The sequence below is a fragment of the Gaeumannomyces tritici genome (assembly GCF_000145635.1).
Source record: "Gaeumannomyces tritici R3-111a-1 unplaced genomic scaffold supercont2.3, whole genome shotgun sequence".
Taxonomy (NCBI): domain Eukaryota; kingdom Fungi; phylum Ascomycota; class Sordariomycetes; order Magnaporthales; family Magnaporthaceae; genus Gaeumannomyces; species Gaeumannomyces tritici.
In genome coordinates, this window is record NW_008804547.1 from 3,174,480 (window position 1) to 3,190,557 (window position 16,078).

The 16,078-nt window shown below is 58.0% G+C and overlaps 5 protein-coding genes and 1 non-coding gene across 6 annotated transcripts; 3 read left to right on the forward strand and 3 right to left on the reverse strand.

Annotated features, from left to right (window-relative positions):
• Positions 1–810: 810 nt before the first annotated feature.
• Positions 811–3,489, forward strand: GGTG_06184 (seryl-tRNA synthetase). The gene is made up of 11 exons (XM_009223998.1): positions 811–1,036; positions 1,126–1,516; positions 1,622–1,761; positions 1,816–2,017; positions 2,099–2,121; positions 2,189–2,270; positions 2,348–2,412; positions 2,472–2,524; positions 2,585–2,641; positions 2,716–2,808; positions 2,894–3,489. The coding sequence occupies exons 1-11, from the start codon at positions 901–903 to the stop codon at positions 3,119–3,121; spliced, it is 1,470 nt and encodes a 489-aa protein (XP_009222262.1). The 5' UTR covers positions 811–900; the 3' UTR covers positions 3,122–3,489.
• Positions 3,469–3,557, reverse strand: GGTG_20126. Its single transcript has one exon. It is a non-coding gene; the product is annotated as a tRNA-Tyr (tRNA).
• Positions 3,558–3,817: 260 nt separating this feature from the next.
• Positions 3,818–7,664, forward strand: GGTG_06185 (hypothetical protein). The gene is made up of 6 exons (XM_009223999.1): positions 3,818–5,167; positions 5,364–6,108; positions 6,204–6,308; positions 6,428–6,668; positions 6,747–7,103; positions 7,218–7,664. The coding sequence occupies exons 1-6, from the start codon at positions 5,090–5,092 to the stop codon at positions 7,255–7,257; spliced, it is 1,566 nt and encodes a 521-aa protein (XP_009222263.1). The 5' UTR covers positions 3,818–5,089; the 3' UTR covers positions 7,258–7,664.
• On the reverse strand, positions 7,496–9,046 carry GGTG_06186 (rdgB/HAM1 family non-canonical purine NTP pyrophosphatase). The gene is made up of 6 exons (XM_009224000.1): positions 8,697–9,046; positions 8,531–8,604; positions 8,260–8,404; positions 8,078–8,114; positions 7,948–7,981; positions 7,496–7,810 (listed from the first exon to the last, which is right to left on the reverse strand). Exons 1-6 carry the CDS (start codon positions 8,883–8,885, stop codon positions 7,699–7,701), a joined length of 591 nt encoding a protein of 196 aa, XP_009222264.1. The 5' UTR covers positions 8,886–9,046; the 3' UTR covers positions 7,496–7,698.
• A 180-nt stretch (positions 9,047–9,226) lies between these two features.
• GGTG_06187 (hypothetical protein) lies at positions 9,227–12,229 on the reverse strand. The gene is made up of 4 exons (XM_009224001.1): positions 11,477–12,229; positions 11,307–11,387; positions 10,135–11,227; positions 9,227–10,051 (listed from the first exon to the last, which is right to left on the reverse strand). The coding sequence occupies exons 1-4, from the start codon at positions 11,628–11,630 to the stop codon at positions 9,370–9,372; spliced, it is 2,010 nt and encodes a 669-aa protein (XP_009222265.1). The 5' UTR covers positions 11,631–12,229; the 3' UTR covers positions 9,227–9,369.
• A 77-nt stretch (positions 12,230–12,306) lies between these two features.
• GGTG_06188 (protein transporter SEC23) lies at positions 12,307–16,012 on the forward strand. Its single transcript, XM_009224002.1, has 7 exons — positions 12,307–12,808; positions 12,915–13,045; positions 13,153–13,447; positions 13,548–14,024; positions 14,100–15,194; positions 15,273–15,472; positions 15,550–16,012. Exons 1-7 carry the CDS (start codon positions 12,716–12,718, stop codon positions 15,572–15,574), a joined length of 2,316 nt encoding a protein of 771 aa, XP_009222266.1. The 5' UTR covers positions 12,307–12,715; the 3' UTR covers positions 15,575–16,012.
• The last annotated feature ends 66 nt before the right edge of the window (positions 16,013–16,078 follow it).

The following is a 16,078-nucleotide window of genomic DNA, read 5'->3' on the forward strand; positions in this document are numbered from 1 at the left end:
GCGGTGCTTTTAGCGTTGACTCCCTATCCCCCTTCTCTCGAACGCCCTTGCCGACGCCCGAGTTACGTTGTATGTTCCGACCCCTTTGTTCAGTACAAGGGGGTAGGCTGGCGTGTGTCCGAGTCTATGGCACACTGCACCAAGACAAACTGTTTTATGCCACTGAGGGCGTGCTTGGTGGCCCAGATCTAAACATATCATAGGCTAGGCAGCTGGGATATGCGTATTGGGCACCGGCATGGAGGAATTGTTATGACTGGTATGGTGGACGGGTATTGTTGATGTTATTATTGCAGGCGTTCCTCGCTGGCTTCTTTTTTCGTATTTTTCTCTTGCCCCGTTTCTTTTTCGTCTCTTTTTATTTTCTGTTGGTCTACCGTAAACATTCGGGCGAAGGCTTTCCTATCGTCTCACAGCCGCTGTCCCAGTCGCAGGACGGAATGGTAAGGCACCAGAGTGCAGGCGGGAATCTCGGTTGCTTCCAGGCTCGAGTTTCCGCGGGTAAATATGAGGAGGGGTACGTATCCTGCTGTTGGTGCACATAGGGTGTGCTGCCAGAATATCCGTGCGTACTCATAATTTCAAGTATGTCTAGGAAGATGATGCTTGGGGCTTCGTGGTAGCGCAATCCTAGGGGCTATCTGGTTCAGGTGTCTGGGGTGAGCAACTGTCCGACCCGAACCTGTCTGATATCGGCGTGACTCTGTCTTTGTGAGTCGCCCCCTTTTTTTGGCGTCGCGACCAGGGGCAGCTCTACCCCGCCAAAATATTTGAGTGACGCTGCCTGCCCCTCCTCCTCCACCACGCAACGGGCGCCAATCACTCTCTCCTCAACCAGCGCGTCAGTCGACAAGACAAGCCGACGCAAAGAACCAAACACCAGTCAATTGGGCAGCAAAAATGGTTCTCGACGCGACCGACTTCATCTTGGAGCGGGGCGGCAACCCGGACAAGATCCGGGAGTCGCAGCGCCGCCGCCATGCCTCGGTCGAGGTCGTCGACGAGATCATCGCCATGTGGGAGGACCACAGACAAAGTGAGTCGCCGCCGCCCCGGACCGGACAACCCTGGCGAAGGCCGCGCTAACGGTCGCACTCCCCCCTTCTTCCTCCCCCCGCCAAACAGCCAACTACGCGGCGATGCAGATGGGCACGCAAATAAACGAGGTGCAGAAGAAGATCGGGGCCAAGAAGAAGGCCAAGGAGAACGCGGACGAGCTGCTGGCGGAGAAGGTAGCGCTCGAGAAGGAGAAGAAGCGACTGCAGGACCTGGCGGCCGATAAGGAGCAGCTGCTCAACAAGAAGCTCACGACCATCGGCAACATCGTGCACGACTCAGTCCCCGTCAGCGATAACGAGGACAACAACGAGGTCCAGAGGACGTGGGCCCCCGAGGGCATGGCGGCCGAGAAGCGCGAGTGCCTCAGCCACCACGAGGTCCTCACCAGGCTCGACGGCTACGACCCGGAGCGCGGCACCAAGGCCGTCGGCCACCGCGGCTACTTTCTGAGACAATGGTACGCGGGCGCGGTTTTCCTTGAGGCTTTGATGCTGGGCCCTTTTTTTTCAATGCGCGCGCGTCTTGCCCTTGCTGACGAAAGCCTTTTTTCTTCTCCGTTTAGGGGTGTCTTCCTGAACCAGGCCATCATCAACTACGGCATCGAGTTCCTGACCAACAAGGGCTACACGGCCCTTCAGCCCCCGTTTTTCCTCCTCAAGGACCAGATGTCCAAGACGGCCCAGCTGGAGCAATTTGACGAGGGTATGTGCGCTTTGAGTCTTTTATAGGTTGAAAAGAAGGCTAACAGTAAGCTAGAGCTCTACAAGGTTGTGGACGGTGAGGCCGACAAATACCTCATTGCCACCTCGGAGCAGCCCATCTCAGTCTACCACGCCAACGAGTGGCTGCTGCCGCAGGACCTCCCCCTGAAGTATGCCGGATACAGCACATGCTTCCGCAAGGAGGCCGGCGGTCATGGTCGTGATGTCTGGGGAACGTTCCGTGTTCACCAGTTCGAGTGAGTTCTTTTCTGAGGTTGCGCGTGACACCTGCTTGCTGGCCGGTCTTGTTTACTCACGCACATTGCCTTCAAATTTAGGAAAGTTGAGCAGTTCTGCATAAGTAAGTACCCACAGAAATTCGTCTTGGATCACCTACTTGAAAGAAACTGAGCTGACTAGATACGCAGCTGATCCGGAGAAGTCATGGGAGATGTTTGATGAGATGATCGCCAACTCTGAGGAGTTCTACAAGGGACTCGGACTGCCATAGTATGCCCTCCTACCCGCACACAGCTAGCCCCCTTTCTTTGCCAAGAAATATGCTAACAAATTTCCAATGGAACCAGCCGGGTCGTCTCCATTGTATCTGGCGCTCTGAACAATGCGGCGGCAAAGAAGTTCGACCTCGAAGGTACTTAAAATCCTACACCACCAACACTAGGCCGTAACTAACAATGCGATGCACTACAGCCTGGTTCCCGTTCCAGGGAGAGTACAAGGAGCTTGTCTCATGCTCCAACTGCGTAGGCCCATACCCTAACACCATGAGCGCCAGCAAGTAGGACTGACACGGTGATAAACAGACTGACTACCAGTCGAGGTCACTCGACATCCGATTCGGCACCAAAACCCAGACTACTGTTTGTGGCCCCCTTCAGTACATCACGTAGCAGCAACAGCAGAAGCGTGCACCTCCACTAACCCACGAATACAGACCAAGAAGAGCTACGTTCACTGCCTGAACTCGACTCTCACGGCCACGTCAAGAACAATGTGCTGTCTGCTAGAGAACTACCAGACCGAGACGGTACGGACCTCCCACAAGCCTTGGAAGTGCAACACATTCGACAAGTGCGGGAGCATGCTAACCTATACCTCTATTTCCACATCAGGGATTCAAAGTACCGGAGCCTCTGCGGAAGTACCTGCCCGGAGCGCCAGACTTCATCCCATTCACGCGGGAGCTCCCGAAGGACCTGGCGGCGCAGGCAAAGGCTGTCAAGGAGGCCAAGGAGGCCAGCAAGAAGGGTGGCGCCAAGCAAAAGGCGGCGGCAGCAGCCGCTGCCGTGTCGGGCGCGGTGGCCGACGTAGCCGACAAGCTGAGCGACACCAAGGTTTGAGACAGAATCGCAGCTAGATTATGGGATAGAGAGTGCAACAAACGAGCACGGGGCTGCCAAGTCCGAGCATGCACGTTTAGAGCTATGCAGATGTCCATGACGGTGCGAATAATGAGACGGGTATGGTGGGCGCTAAAGAGGAGATGCGACGATGATGCATCCAGCTGTTTTGGCAACTAGTGCCCATTCCCTCACCCCGGGCCTCGTCTAATGTGATTTAGAGAGAGGAGAGCGAGACTTGACACACAAAAATACACTAACGCGCCGTTACAGCAAAATATTGGGCACAACGCGTATGGATGTGAGGTTAAATGGTAAAAGATGGTGATCACAACCAAAAATGTATGTCTCTCCTCCCAGAATCGAACTAGGGACCTTTCGATAACAATTTGAACAATTACAGTCGAACGTGATAAACCAACTACACCAAGGAGAGCGACGAATCGTTGAAGAGCAGGGGCTCCGCAGATGCTTATATAGAGTGGGGATAGCCGTGGGGGAGTGATTGCCGAGCCCAAGACACTCAATCATTATGTTTTCATCAGCCCATGCTTTCTTTCAGCAGCTGCTTGCGGCAGATTCGTCCTACCTTCCCCGGAATTACCGCCGGATCCCCTGTCGCTAATCTTCGCGGGACCCTCGTCAGGCGCTGCGGCCGGATTCAGGTATGGGGGCGGCACCAGCTGGTGAACTCCGGATTGGGGATTCTAACCCAAGACCGGGAAAGGCTGGCAAGCGAATACAGATTGCCGTGTCGGGTGCCCAACCCCCCTTTTTTTTTCTCTTCGTCTTTCTTTCTTCTTTCCCAATCTGGGCTGACTGTCCGCTTGCCCGTTTCCGGACAAAGCAGGCAGACCTAATGGCGCTGGGTTGTGGAACGGCGACGGTTGAGTGAAGAGAGTGGATGCTCGCCAGCGAGCAAGCATTGCGAGGCAAGCACGAGGCCCGTCGGTCAATCCTGCCTGCCTGTACACCTGCCTGCCTTATCCAGCGGTCCACCACCACCAGACCCATGCTCCATGCTGCTGTGGAAAGCTGCAACCGGCAAAGCACAGCACAGCACAGCAACCACGCAAGCAAGCACAGCGCAAACACAGCACAGTAGACGTCGTGCGACCCGACCCGACAAACTGAAACCCGCCGCAGTTGGAAAGCCCCAGGGCCATTCATTCGTTGGCTGAGCTCCATGTTGCTCACTGACTCCCGCCCACTCGCTCAAGACCTCTCAGAGCATCCATAACTTGACTGGCGGTACCCTTTCCCTAGAGGTACCGACGACCTAATAACACACTCTCGCAGTGCTATATATGCCCCCGAAATCTGGGCGCGACTGTCGTGGATTTTCTCTGTCGCTCTCTCGCTCAATTTTTCGCGCTTCTTTCGAGACCTCGAGATCATTCACAGCGCCACCCAAACCTTGGCTCTCACTGCCTTACCTAGGATTCAGCTCTTCATCCTTCTTTTTTCCTCTGGCATCTTTTTGGCGATTCACTCAACAGTCTCTACCTCACACTCGATCTCTCTTCGTCTGTGTTTTTTTTCTCCGGGGCCATACAAAACCATCCCCTAGATCAAGGCACGAACTCTCCCGACAGCCCACCGTCTCGTTGCCCGGCCTGCATGGCCGTTCTCTAGCGCAGCCACGGCCGGTATATCGACCCTGAAAGTGCCACTCTGCAAACTGCTGGTTCCCCCACTGGCCGGTGGGGGCTGGGGTCTTTCCGGTGGTAGCGCCACCTGAGGTGCTGGGTGCTGGTTCATAGGCGGCGGCGCCCATACATACGGCCTTCCTTCCGGCACAGCGTGTGAAACAACCAATCAGCGGCAAAGAAGGCCCAGGAGCAAGCGCCGCATGTGTGGGATCGAGCTTGTGGGAACCATATTTGGAGCCGGTGAGCCCAACCTCGGCCCAAGCTTGATCTGTGGGCAACGCGCTAGGCGAGGTGTCTCTGCGTTGGCGTCGACACCATGGCCGCAAAGGATGAGACGAGCCTGCAGCTTTGCCCATTCTGCGGCTACCAGGCGACATATTATAGCATGCTTCTTGTAAGTGCGTCCGACGGGCGGAGGGGCGGGCAAACCCTGTGTCCAACGTTCGCTGCATCCCCACGGGTTTCCCCGGTTTCTTTTCTTAGTCCTGGCCCCTCCCTGCCTTGTCTCTCATCAAGCATGAGCGGGAATCGCGATATGAAGCTAGGCTGTCGAGAACTGCTCCAACTAACACGCTCTGGATGCCGCTTAGCACATGGAGGAGCAGCACTCCGAGGGTGACTCGCCGTTCGTCGCCACTGAGGCACCCAGGGACGTCTCGGCACCGGGCGGGGCTGCAGGGGGCGGCCACGAGGATGCCGACTATGTCGCATGCCCCATAGGATGCGGCGAGTGGCTCGTACCCACTGAGGTGGCCTACCACGTCGACCTCCATGCTCAAGAGGAGGGTCTTGACGACCCTGGTGCCACGGGGCGCGATGGAAGCTCGTCCGCAGCCACCCCAACCACGCCCCAGGAGCAGCAGCAACAGCCGAGACAAAGCCGGCGCGAGCGTGAACCGCAGCCGAAGGAGGATAGCCGTGATCGCCGCCATCAGCGGTCCAGGGACGATCGGGAAGGCAGCACTCGTCACCACCGCCGCGCAGATGATCATGAAAGTAGCAGCAGCAGCCGGCGCCATCGCACGAGCGAAGAGCCGACCAGCCAGCCGCAGCCAACCACCCGCCGCTCAACCATTCAGGCCTGGAGGGATCTCCTCAGCAGGTCATCGCCCTCGCCGTCCTCGTCCTCCTCCTCCTCACGACGCCACCGTGACCGCGATCGGAACAGCAGGAGCACCGCCACGGCCAGCAGCGCCTCGACGAACCCGCCACGGCAATCCTCACCGCCGCGCAAGCGGCTGGGCAAGGCGGAACTGGGCAAGTACGCGCACGAGGATGTCATGCCCGACTGGCTCATCACGCACCTGAAGGAGGGCGGCGAGGTCAAGGCTGATGGTGAGTTGTAGTGAGAGGATGGAATAGGCTGTCTCGAGGGCGTGCCTCGCAAGCGGTCTGGTGCTAACTACGGCTGGGGCTACCCGGGCACACAGGCATATTGACTGTTCTGGAGCAGCTGCTCGAGCAGAGCCCAACGACGCGATATGCGTATCTCTGTCATCCTGGCGTTCAGCACATCTCCAAGCTGAAGAAGGAAGGCAAGTCAAGCTGCCCCGACAGCGTTCCAAGCCGGCGGGTCTTTTCCATGGTTAGGCTTGGGCGGCAGGCAGTCTATGCTAACCGCAACTTCTGGCTGACTGATTTTTGGGTTCGACAGGCGGCTTCTGTGGTTATCGAAATATCCAGATGCTTGTGTCATTCATCATGTCAAGTGGGCATATAGGTGCACATCACTTTGAGCAGCTCCCGTCGGTCTTCAAACTCCAGGACTGGATCGAGGACGCCTGGGACCAGGGCATCAACGCGCACGCTCGAATCGAGACTGGGGGCATCAGGATGACGCGCAAGTATATTGGAACCCCGGAGGCACAGGCTGTCTTTGGCGTCCTCCAAATACCGTAGGTGATCTGTTCCTCCGTATTCCGACCCTGTACCCGACAGGCCTTTGGAGCTGACACGTCACATAATGGCATCAGATGCGAGTCTCACGGCTTCAAGAACCGAGAGCCGGGCAGGTCAGAATCCCGACTCCTCGCCGAGGTCGAGCGGTACTTTGAGACGCCCAGCTACGACCCGGCGTACAAGGTGCGCCGCACCAACATGCCGCCTCTCTATTTCCAGCACGCGGGCCACTCCATGACCATCGTCGGGATCGAGCGGACAAAAGAAAGCGAGGTCAACCTACTCGTGTTCGACCCCATGTTTCGCGACTCGAGCGCCATCGTGAAGCTGGTCGGGCGCGAATTTGACCACCGCTTCCCAGACTTGGCCCTGAAGCCGTACCGCCGAGGACACAAGTACCTGAAGAAATACGAGGCGTTTGAGATATTGAAGTAAGTTGGCCTCTGATCGCTTTCTTTTTTCTCCGTTGGTCTTAGTCTTGATTTGCCCACGGCCTCTTTTTCAAGATGCGGAAAAAGAAAAAATGGCTGACACGTCTCTCGCAGGCTTGCCAAGTTCACGCAATCATCATCGTCAGCGGCGTAGCGGACCCCTGAAGAGACGGATGCGGCCGCCATGGCCATGATTGTGAATTCTGGCGTATACACGTCCAACGACGTGTATGCAACGGGCAAGATGCTGGCTGCGCCAGTCTTTACCTTTGCTCCCCGTACCCCGCGTTATCCTTAATAATATTAGTCTAGTCGTCTTCTTTGCTCTTTTTTTTGCTGTGCTGCCAGCATCTACAGTCAAGCGATTCATCTCACTAGCCAGCGCGTTCAGGTGGGGAGGGCCTAGGTCTTCTTAATTTTCTCCGTAGACTTTCTTTTGGAGCTGAGGCGGAACGAAACATAACTAGAGACAAGTCGACGTGCATCTTTTGTTTGTTTATGTAGAGATCTCCTGGTTCGTACTTGATAGCATAACCTTGGTTTTTTCTTGTTCTCTTTACCGTGAGGATTCTATGCGCCTGTCTGTGCATACGGTCTATGACAAGGAGGCCGTGTTGTTCTTCTCGGCGAACCATGACTGGAGCTTCTCGAGCGCCTTGAAGCGGTGCGAGATTTTGTTCTTTGCTGCCTTGTCCATCTCGGCGTAGCTGGTCGATGGGCGAATGTTCAGTTTCGATGCATGTCTGGAGAAGCAGGGAAGATTTGGAGGAGGAAACGGAGGGAGAGCTCTCAACCATGTGGAGGGATAAAACTCAACAAGGATAAAAATAAAACATAAACTTACGTCTTGCCCTCGTATTCGAATACGGCATCCCATCCTATGGACGACAGCGGTATCAGCACATGGAGCTACACTTGGGTCGTACAGCCAAAGGGGGGGCGGGGGAGAGTTGGGGGCTGCGGCTTCGCCTCACCAAAATTAGCAGGCCCACGGGCCGGAACAATCTTGCCCTGTCAGGGTGGGTAGATCACACCAGACAAAGAGGTTAGCGAGTTTCCGTCCTTTTTTTTTTTTTTTTTTTTTTGCTGCTTGTTCCTGTTCAAAAACCTGCGAAAGGGGAGGAGGTGTGGCGGGGGCAGTGTGGCGCTTTTTTACCTCGGTGACGCCCTGGAACAGGATGGGCTCGGAGCCTGGGCCGGCCGAGTAGCCAAAGGTGCAGACGGCGCGGGCCGACTTGTCCTCGTAGGCGGCGAGCAGGTTGTTGAGGCCCTCGTGGCCGATGGACTCCATAAACCACTTGCTGTTTGGAGGAGTTGGCTGTTGGTGGGAGTGACCAAAAAAAAAAAAAAAAAAAGAGAAAGGAAGGGACGTCTTCCTGCAAAGGTTTTGTGTTTTTTTTTTGTTCATTGGGTGGGTTGTGACTTACATGTATGGGCCGGGAAGGCCCTTGAGCGCGTTGAAGCAGAGGCATGTGTCTTCGACGAGGACGGGGCCTTGGATCTTTTTGTAGTAGTGTTTTTTTATTTTTTACTCAATATTTAGTGTTTGTTCCTGTACAATAAACATGCTAGAAAGCAAACAACAAAACCTACCTGCTCGGCCGCCCTCCTGCATTTGTCGAGAGTCACCTCCTCCAGCGTGCCCTGGACCTCGATCAGGTCCAGCTTCTGGCTCTGCACGTCGATGGTGGAGGCGAGGATGGCTTGCACCTCGGCGAGCTTGTTCTTGTTGCCCGTGATGAAGTTGACCGCCGGTCGCGTGGGTGGTGCTGTGGTGGCCATTTCTTCTTTGTTTTTATTTTATTTTACCGTTTGTGATGTGTGGGTACGTCGAGATGTTGTTGAGAGAGGTGTGTATGTGCGTATCAGGCGGGGTCAAAAGATTCTGCTCAAGAGGTTGCGTCTAGCGGGGGAGTTGCGAGCGGCAGGGAGGTTTGTTTGCAAGGCAAGACGCGGAGACTTTAAGCACCTGTGCCTCAATCACTTCACTAGCATACGCCTATATCGACATTACACAAGGCCGGCCTGAGTCATGCGGCCGACTGATGCAAGCCACGCCGACATGACGGCTCGGGGTGCCCAATCCAGAGCCCCGCACTTGCAAAGCGAGCCGGCCAACGTGTTGCGGCGCATACGAGAAACGTTTGAATAAAAACAGTCGACATTTAAATATATGCTCCTTGCCTAAACGCCAAATGCTTTCTGATATAATGCGACCAGCACAAACCCTTCCCCCCCCTTTTTTTTTCTTTTCCAAAACGCCAACCTAAAACCGTACGTTGTACTTGTAATTATCCTCGTCCTTGGACCGCGCCCGGCCGTCCTGGAAGCTCTGTATCTCGTGCACCTGGCCCTGCTGGTGCTGGTGCTGCAGATGCAGCGATCCCTGGACGCCGCCCGAGCTGACCGACGCCAGCTCGCTGGGCACCGTGCTGTACAGCTCATACCGGGTCTGCTCGCTCGTGAGGGATGGCGTCGGTCCGCGCGCGGCAGCAGCAGCAACCACAGCGGGTGGCGGCGGCGGCGGATCGTAAAAGGCCACGGGGGTGCTCTCACGCGTGGGTTCGTAGCCAGGGCGGTAGTACTCGGCGGGCTGCACCGCATGGTCCTGCGGCACCTCGTGGTAGACGCCGCCCGCGCCCTTGGCGTGGGGGCCGACCGACAGCGACTGCACCGCCGCCCCAGCCCCGGCCCCGACCCCGGCCTCTCGGTGCCGCCTGCGCCGGCGCAGGAAGAACCATGCCAGGCCCGCGGCGAGGGCGGTGAGCGCGAGGCCACCCACCACCCCGCCGACGATGGCGGCCGTGTTGGACGACGTTTTTCCGCCGTCGCTGTCGCGATCGCCGCTTGCGGCGTCGGCGGGCGGCTTGCTGACGGACTGGACGGTGAAGTTCTCCACGGCAAACGCGTCTGACACGGCCCCCGAATCGAAGGTTGGAAGCCGGGAGCTATGCGAGTGATGATTAGCTTGGGTGGGCATACCGAGGGCGTCGCACCGCATCGGGGGAGCCCATCAGGCAAAGCGACTTACTTGAGATTGTACCAGCTCTGGATCTCAGGGGACAGCGTGTACGAGTCGGGGCCGCCGCCCTTGTACGAATCGACAAACTTGAGGGTGTTGAGATCGAAGATGCCGATCCCTTGGCTGAACGAATCGTCGTTGTTGAAAACGTCCCGATACAGCAAGTTGGGCCCATTCTGCGTGGTGTCGGCGCCGCCCACGGTGATGACCTTGCCTCCGCTGGCGTGGTGGCAGGACACGCCGTGGCGGGGCCGCAGGGCCCTGTACTCGGCCTTGAACCAGCGGAAGGACGGCAGCGAGAGGATGTATGCCTGGTCGAACGCGATGGCGCTGGTGCCGAGGTCGCCGGCCCAGCCCGCGTACATCAGGATCTCGAACGTCCTGTTGGTGGAGGCCGCACCGGCGATGCAGTAGTCCTTGCGCGGCGCGGGCTCACTGCCCGTGGTGGTCTGATCGTGCCACGACTTGGTCGCGATGTCGTACACGCGCGCCACCGTGTTGTCCACCAGGAAATCGCCATTTTTCATTTTCTTGCTCCTCTGGCAGCCGCCGACCGAGACGAGGATGCCCTCGCGTCCGAAGTTGGGCACGTATATCATGTTGCCTCTCTGCATCTCCCAGCCGACGCTGGGGCCCTTGGCGTCCGACTTGGTTGGCGTCTTGGTCGGCGTCTTGGTCTTGAAGTCGTAGGTCAGCATTCCGAACGTGGGCACCTCGTCGGCCACGCCGACCCCCTCGATGTCGGGCTTGTCGCCCTCGAAGCCCCCAAAGAAGTAACCGGCTTTGGCGCCAGATGCGTAGAGTCCGTCAAAGGGCCGGGGGTTTTCCATAAACCAAGCCCGGGCCGTGTCGTTCAGGTTCGAGAAGTTGCCGCTGCCCTTGCCGTCAGGCGTAAAGGACCACAGCCCCCTTGGCGAGTCGGCCTTGTCTGAGAATGCCGAGTGCGAACCGGCAAACCCCAAGTAGAGAACCTTTTGGGTGCGGTCCACCCACAGCCCTCCTTGCCTGAGAGATGGTGCGCCGAGGGGTTTGGGCGTCGAGATCATCTTGACTGAAGCGCCAGTGAAGTCTTGGGACAGGTCGATGGCCAAAAGAGACGTGGCTGCGTGTTTAGCTTGTTAGAACGCTACGAGCCCATCACCAGGAACCTCTTTCTAGACACAGCATGTTGATGGACGCACAGTATTGGTACCTGATGCCGGTTGATGTTCGGTACGAGAACTCTCCGCCATCGATGTATAGCCATCCATCAAGAATCTCGGCTGGGGAAATGGATTGCAGGTTAGCAACGAACGGCCTTGGCCCAGTAGCGGATGGTTTTCTTTTCTTTTTCTTTTCTTCTTGGGCTTACACTTATGATACGCCCTTCGCAGAAACGCTGACGGACTAACCAACCCATCTTCTTGTCTCTGCCCGAGAGGGGCAAGGGGCGATGCTGGAGACTGTATGGTGTTGCGTGGAAAGAGCGCGAGGCAGGCCGCCAGGGCTACAAGGAGCCGCGACATACTGCCGCGGCCGCCGTCGAGCGGCTCTGATTGATTGTGATGGGTAGGTGCCCGTGCGATGGCTCTAGGGTATGCCACCTCAAAGAGCACAGAGCAACCGAGTATCGGAACCAAATGGGGCGGGACAAGGACCGATCAGCGGAGGATGACATGCACAAGCTCGCATGGATGGACCGACAGCACTTCGGCGTTTAGGGGTGCCTTTCTAGGTTGAGGTGCAGAGATGACGGAATGGAAAGCCCCGGCGAAGAGTCGCGACGCGACAGAGACAGAGGCTGCTGGCCCTCCATTTGACCTGGACAAGCGCGCGGCCACCAGCCAGCCTCGGACTCAGCATGGCCCGCATCCTTCGCAAGTCCGAGGATGAGACTGGAGGGGGGCAGGGGTGGTACGTAGCCGCCGCAGGTACAGCTGCGCACATGCCGAATAATTCTCACACTGCCAGGCTGGCCAGGGATCAGCTTCATTCTTGGGCCAGCCAGATTTAGAAGCAGCACTCGCGCTTGCGCTGACAGCACACGGCCTGTGCCGCAGCCGTTGTTCTGGACAGGGCGAGCATCACAGAGGATTGATTGAGACCAAGTACCACTGGCTGTGCTGAGGCAGAGCCTCTGTCGCCCCACCCAACCCTGGAGCGCCTGGAACCTGGCTGAGTCGAAGCTACCCCACCACAGCACCAGCCACTGCATACCTAGCCACCAGCCACACCCTGGCAGGCACGAATAACGCTCGAGGTGTGGTGTCCTTTTTCGACCGAGGGGCCAGCTTTGCTGAGTGGAGGGCCCATGAGCTTGATGCAACTGACCTGTCCTCTGCGAATCTGCGAACCCACACACCTCACAACCCACCTCGCAAGCACGAGCGGCCTGGCAGACCATGATACTTTGCCACCAGTAGAGAAGCCGCACCGCCGCCGTCTCCTGCTCCCAGCCTGATCACACACGCACCACTACCACCACCCCCGCCGTCCGGGCCTTGGCCTCCTCCCGCTCGACCACCGCTCCGCCGATTTACCTGCCCCGTCGCGCGACTCGACCCGACTCGGCCGTCAGCCCGTCGCCGCGCTTGGCCATCACCCGCCCGCCATGGACTACGAAAACCTCAAGGAGCAGTGGAGCGAGGTCGAAGACCGCGATGGCGTCCGCCTAAGCTGGAACGTCTTCCCCAGCACCCGCATGGTTGGTTTGCTCTGCTGGCCCTCTGCTGGTGGCCCTTCCTCTCCCCGTGCCTGCCCCGGCGCGCCGCCCGCCGGATATGTTTGCTGAGTGTGCCCTCCCGCGACAGGAAGCCTCGCGTCTCGTCGTCCCTATCGGCGCCCTCTACACCCCCCTCAAGGAGAAACCCGACACCCCGCTCCTGCAGTTCGAGCCCGTCACCTGCAAGCAGCCATGCCGCTCCGTCCTCAACCCCTTCTGGTAGGTCGCTGTCGCCCTCGCGCCCCGGCACCCTCCACCACGTGCCGCAGCAGTTGCCCGCCCCGGCGCATCCTGATGCTGACCGCCACCACCCCTCCACTCCGCAGCCAAGTAGACGTCCGCGCGCGCATCTGGATATGCCCCTTCTGTCTGTCCCGCAACCCGCTGCCGCCGCACTACAAGGACATCACGGCCAATGCCATCCCCCCGGAGCTGCATCCCTCCAACACCACCATCGAGTACCGCCTGTCGCGCCCGGCCCCCAGCCCGCCCATTTTCCTCTATGTCGTCGACACGTGCCAGGAGGAGGACAGCCTCTCGGCCCTCAAGGAGTCACTCGTCATGAGCCTGAGCCTGCTCCCTGAGAACGCCCTCGTTGGCCTCATCACCTTTGGCACCATGGTTGGTCACGCCCCGTCCAGCGCTCCCTTCCACATGTTTAACCTCCCACACCGGGCGGCGCAAGCTTTCAACCCCCTTGGCTGACTGATGCTCCCCTTAGACCCAAGTCCACGAGATTGGATACACCGAGTGCGCCAAGTCGTATGTCTTCCGCGGCAGCAAGGATTATGCGCCCAAGCAGGTCCAGGAGATGCTCGGCCTCGGCCAGCTGCCCATCCGCCCCGGCATGCAGCCCCAGCCTGGTCGCCAGATGCCCATGGGCCCCGCCTCGCGTTTCCTCCTCCCCGTCTCGCAGTGCGAGTTCCAGCTCACCAAGGCTCTAGAGCAGCTGCAGAAGGACCCCTGGCCCGTCGCCAACGACAGGCGCAACCTGCGCTGCACCGGTGTTGCCCTCAGCGTCGCCGTTGGCCTCCTCGAGTCGTCCTTCCAGAACTCGGGCGGCCGCATCATGCTTTTCGCCGCCGGCCCGGCCACCGAGGGGCCTGGCATGGTCGTCAGCTCCGAGCTCAGGGAGCCCATGCGCTCCCACCACGATATTGACCGTGATAATATCAAGTACTACAAGAAGGCCTTGAAGGTGAGCATCACACTGCCCGTCCGCTCCCCAGCCATTTCCAGGCCCGGCGCTAATCCTACCCCCCCAACCGGCCAGTTCTACGACGCCCTGGCCAAGAGGACCGCCCACAACGGGCACATAATAGATATTTTTGCTGGCTGTCTTGACCAAGTCGGCCTGCTCGAGATGAAGGGCCTCTGCAACTCGACCGGCGGCCATATGATTCTGATCGACAGCTTCACGTCGTCCATGTTCAAGCAGTCCTTCATCCGAGTGTTTGAGAAGGACGCCGACGAAAACCTTCTAATGGGCTTCAACGCCATCCTCGAGGTCCTGACGACCAAGGAGCTGAAGGTTACCGGCCTCATTGGACACGCCGTTTCGATGAACAAGAGGTCGACTTCGGTCGGCGAGACCGAGTGCGGTATCGGCAACACGTGCTCGTGGAAGATGTGCGGCATTGACCCGACGTCCAGCTACGGTGTCTACTTCGAGATCGCCCAGGGCGGCCCGTCGCCGCACACGCAGCAGGCGGCCAAGGGAATGATGCAGTTCCTCACATACTACCAGCACTCGTCGGGCCAGTTCCACCTGCGCGTTACCACCATCGCCCGGAACCTGGGCGGCCCCGCTGGCGACCCGGCCATCGCCCAGTCGTTCGACCAGGAGGCCGCCGCCGTGCTCATGTCGAGGATCGCCGTCTTCAAGGCCGAGGTCGACGACGGGCCCGACGTGCTGCGGTGGGTCGATCGCATGCTGATCAGCTTGTGCTCGAGGTTTGCCGACTACAGGAAAGACGACCCCTCGTCGTTCAGGTTGGAGAAGAACTTCACCCTCTATCCCCAGTTCATGTTCCATTTGCGGAGGAGTCAGTTCCTGCAGGTCTTCAACAACTCCCCCGACGAGACCGCCTTTTACCGTCACGTCCTAAACCACGAGGACGTCAGCAACTCGCTTATCATGATCCAGCCCACACTGGATTCGTACACGTTCGACCAGGATGGTGGCCAGCCCGTGCTCCTGGATTCGGCCTCCATCCAGCCCACCCACATCCTGCTGCTCGACACCTTTTTCCACATTCTCATCTTCCACGGCGAGACCGTGGCTCAGTGGAAGAAGGCTGGCTACCAGGACCAGGAGGGTTACGAGAATTTTGCCCAGCTCCTGCAGCAACCAAAGGAAGACGCTATGGTGAGTTATTAGAACAGTTGCCGTATCAGGCATATCAACCAAAGTCGACGTGACTGCTAACAAGGAGGTATTTCCCAGGAACTCATCACCGACCGGTTCCCGCTTCCTCGATTCATCGTCTGCGATGCTGGAGGTTCCCAGGCTCGTTTCCTGCTCTCCAAGCTGAACCCGTCCACCACCCACACGACGGGCGCGTACGGCGGTGTTGGTGCCCAGACGGCGCAAACAATCTTTACCGACGACGTCTCGCTGCAAACCTTCATGGACCACCTGATGAAGTGAGTACAATCCGCTGACCAAGCATCAAAGATGAAACTTGCTAACATGTTGCGTTTTTTTCTCGTTTCCTTCCCAGGCTTGCTGTGAGTGGCACAAATTAAGCAATTGCTTTCATTGTGTTGGCGAGCCTCCTCACAGCCACAGGGCTGGTAAAGGCTTGGAGAACGGGGAAGGAGTGGATGAGTGGGAGCAAAGTCTCGTAGTATATTCTTTGGCAGGGTGTTTTTGCAGTCGGTTCAAAGTAGATGATGGGATGAGGTGCAGCAGAAACTATACACCCCTTCCCGGAAAAGAGATCTTGTCACGATAGCCCGCGCTTTCTTGAGACTCGCGCGGACTTTGACACGTTTTGTGCCGCTATAGAAGCCAGTTGAGCCACGTAGGACGGTCATAGATAAAAAGAAAAGGCATGTAACAGGTGAAACGAATAACCGGGACCATGGGCAAAGACCAGGGCCGAAGCCCTGGCCCAGCGGTCGAGATGTCAGAGAGCCTGTCTTTGTCTTGATCTTGGAACCTTTGTTTGAATGGGAAGCGCCCACGACTTGGCCACGCCCACATGGGCAACGCAGACGAAAGGCCCAAATCGAGTCAGACAACCCCCC

Coding starts and splice junctions, on each gene's coding strand:
- GGTG_06184 (XM_009223998.1), top strand. CDS start 901: ATGGTTCTCGACGCGACCGACTTCATCTTGGAGCGGGGCGGCAACCCG. Junction 2,642..2,715: donor GCACCAAAACCCAGACTACT/GTTTGTGGCCCC, acceptor CCACGAATACAG/ACCAAGAAGAGCTACGTTCA. Junction 2,809..2,893: donor AGAACTACCAGACCGAGACG/GTACGGACCTCC, acceptor TTTCCACATCAG/GGATTCAAAGTACCGGAGCC.
- GGTG_06185 (XM_009223999.1), top strand. CDS start 5,090: ATGGCCGCAAAGGATGAGACGAGCCTGCAGCTTTGCCCATTCTGCGGC. Junction 6,109..6,203: donor CGGCGAGGTCAAGGCTGATG/GTGAGTTGTAGT, acceptor CCGGGCACACAG/GCATATTGACTGTTCTGGAG. Junction 6,669..6,746: donor TTTGGCGTCCTCCAAATACC/GTAGGTGATCTG, acceptor TAATGGCATCAG/ATGCGAGTCTCACGGCTTCA.
- GGTG_06186 (XM_009224000.1), bottom strand. CDS start 8,885: ATGGCCACCACAGCACCACCCACGCGACCGGCGGTCAACTTCATCACG. Junction 8,605..8,696: donor GCAGGAGGGCGGCCGAGCAG/GTAGGTTTTGTT, acceptor TACTACAAAAAG/ATCCAAGGCCCCGTCCTCGT. Junction 8,405..8,530: donor GGCCTTCCCGGCCCATACAT/GTAAGTCACAAC, acceptor TCCTCCAAACAG/CAAGTGGTTTATGGAGTCCA.
- GGTG_06187 (XM_009224001.1), bottom strand. CDS start 11,630: ATGTCGCGGCTCCTTGTAGCCCTGGCGGCCTGCCTCGCGCTCTTTCCA. Junction 11,388..11,476: donor GCGAAGGGCGTATCATAAGT/GTAAGCCCAAGA, acceptor CCATTTCCCCAG/CCGAGATTCTTGATGGATGG. Junction 11,228..11,306: donor CGGCATCAGGTACCAATACT/GTGCGTCCATCA, acceptor CTAAACACGCAG/CCACGTCTCTTTTGGCCATC.
- GGTG_06188 (XM_009224002.1), top strand. CDS start 12,716: ATGGACTACGAAAACCTCAAGGAGCAGTGGAGCGAGGTCGAAGACCGC. Junction 13,448..13,547: donor TCATCACCTTTGGCACCATG/GTTGGTCACGCC, acceptor TGCTCCCCTTAG/ACCCAAGTCCACGAGATTGG. Junction 15,473..15,549: donor TTCATGGACCACCTGATGAA/GTGAGTACAATC, acceptor TTTCCTTCCCAG/GCTTGCTGTGAGTGGCACAA.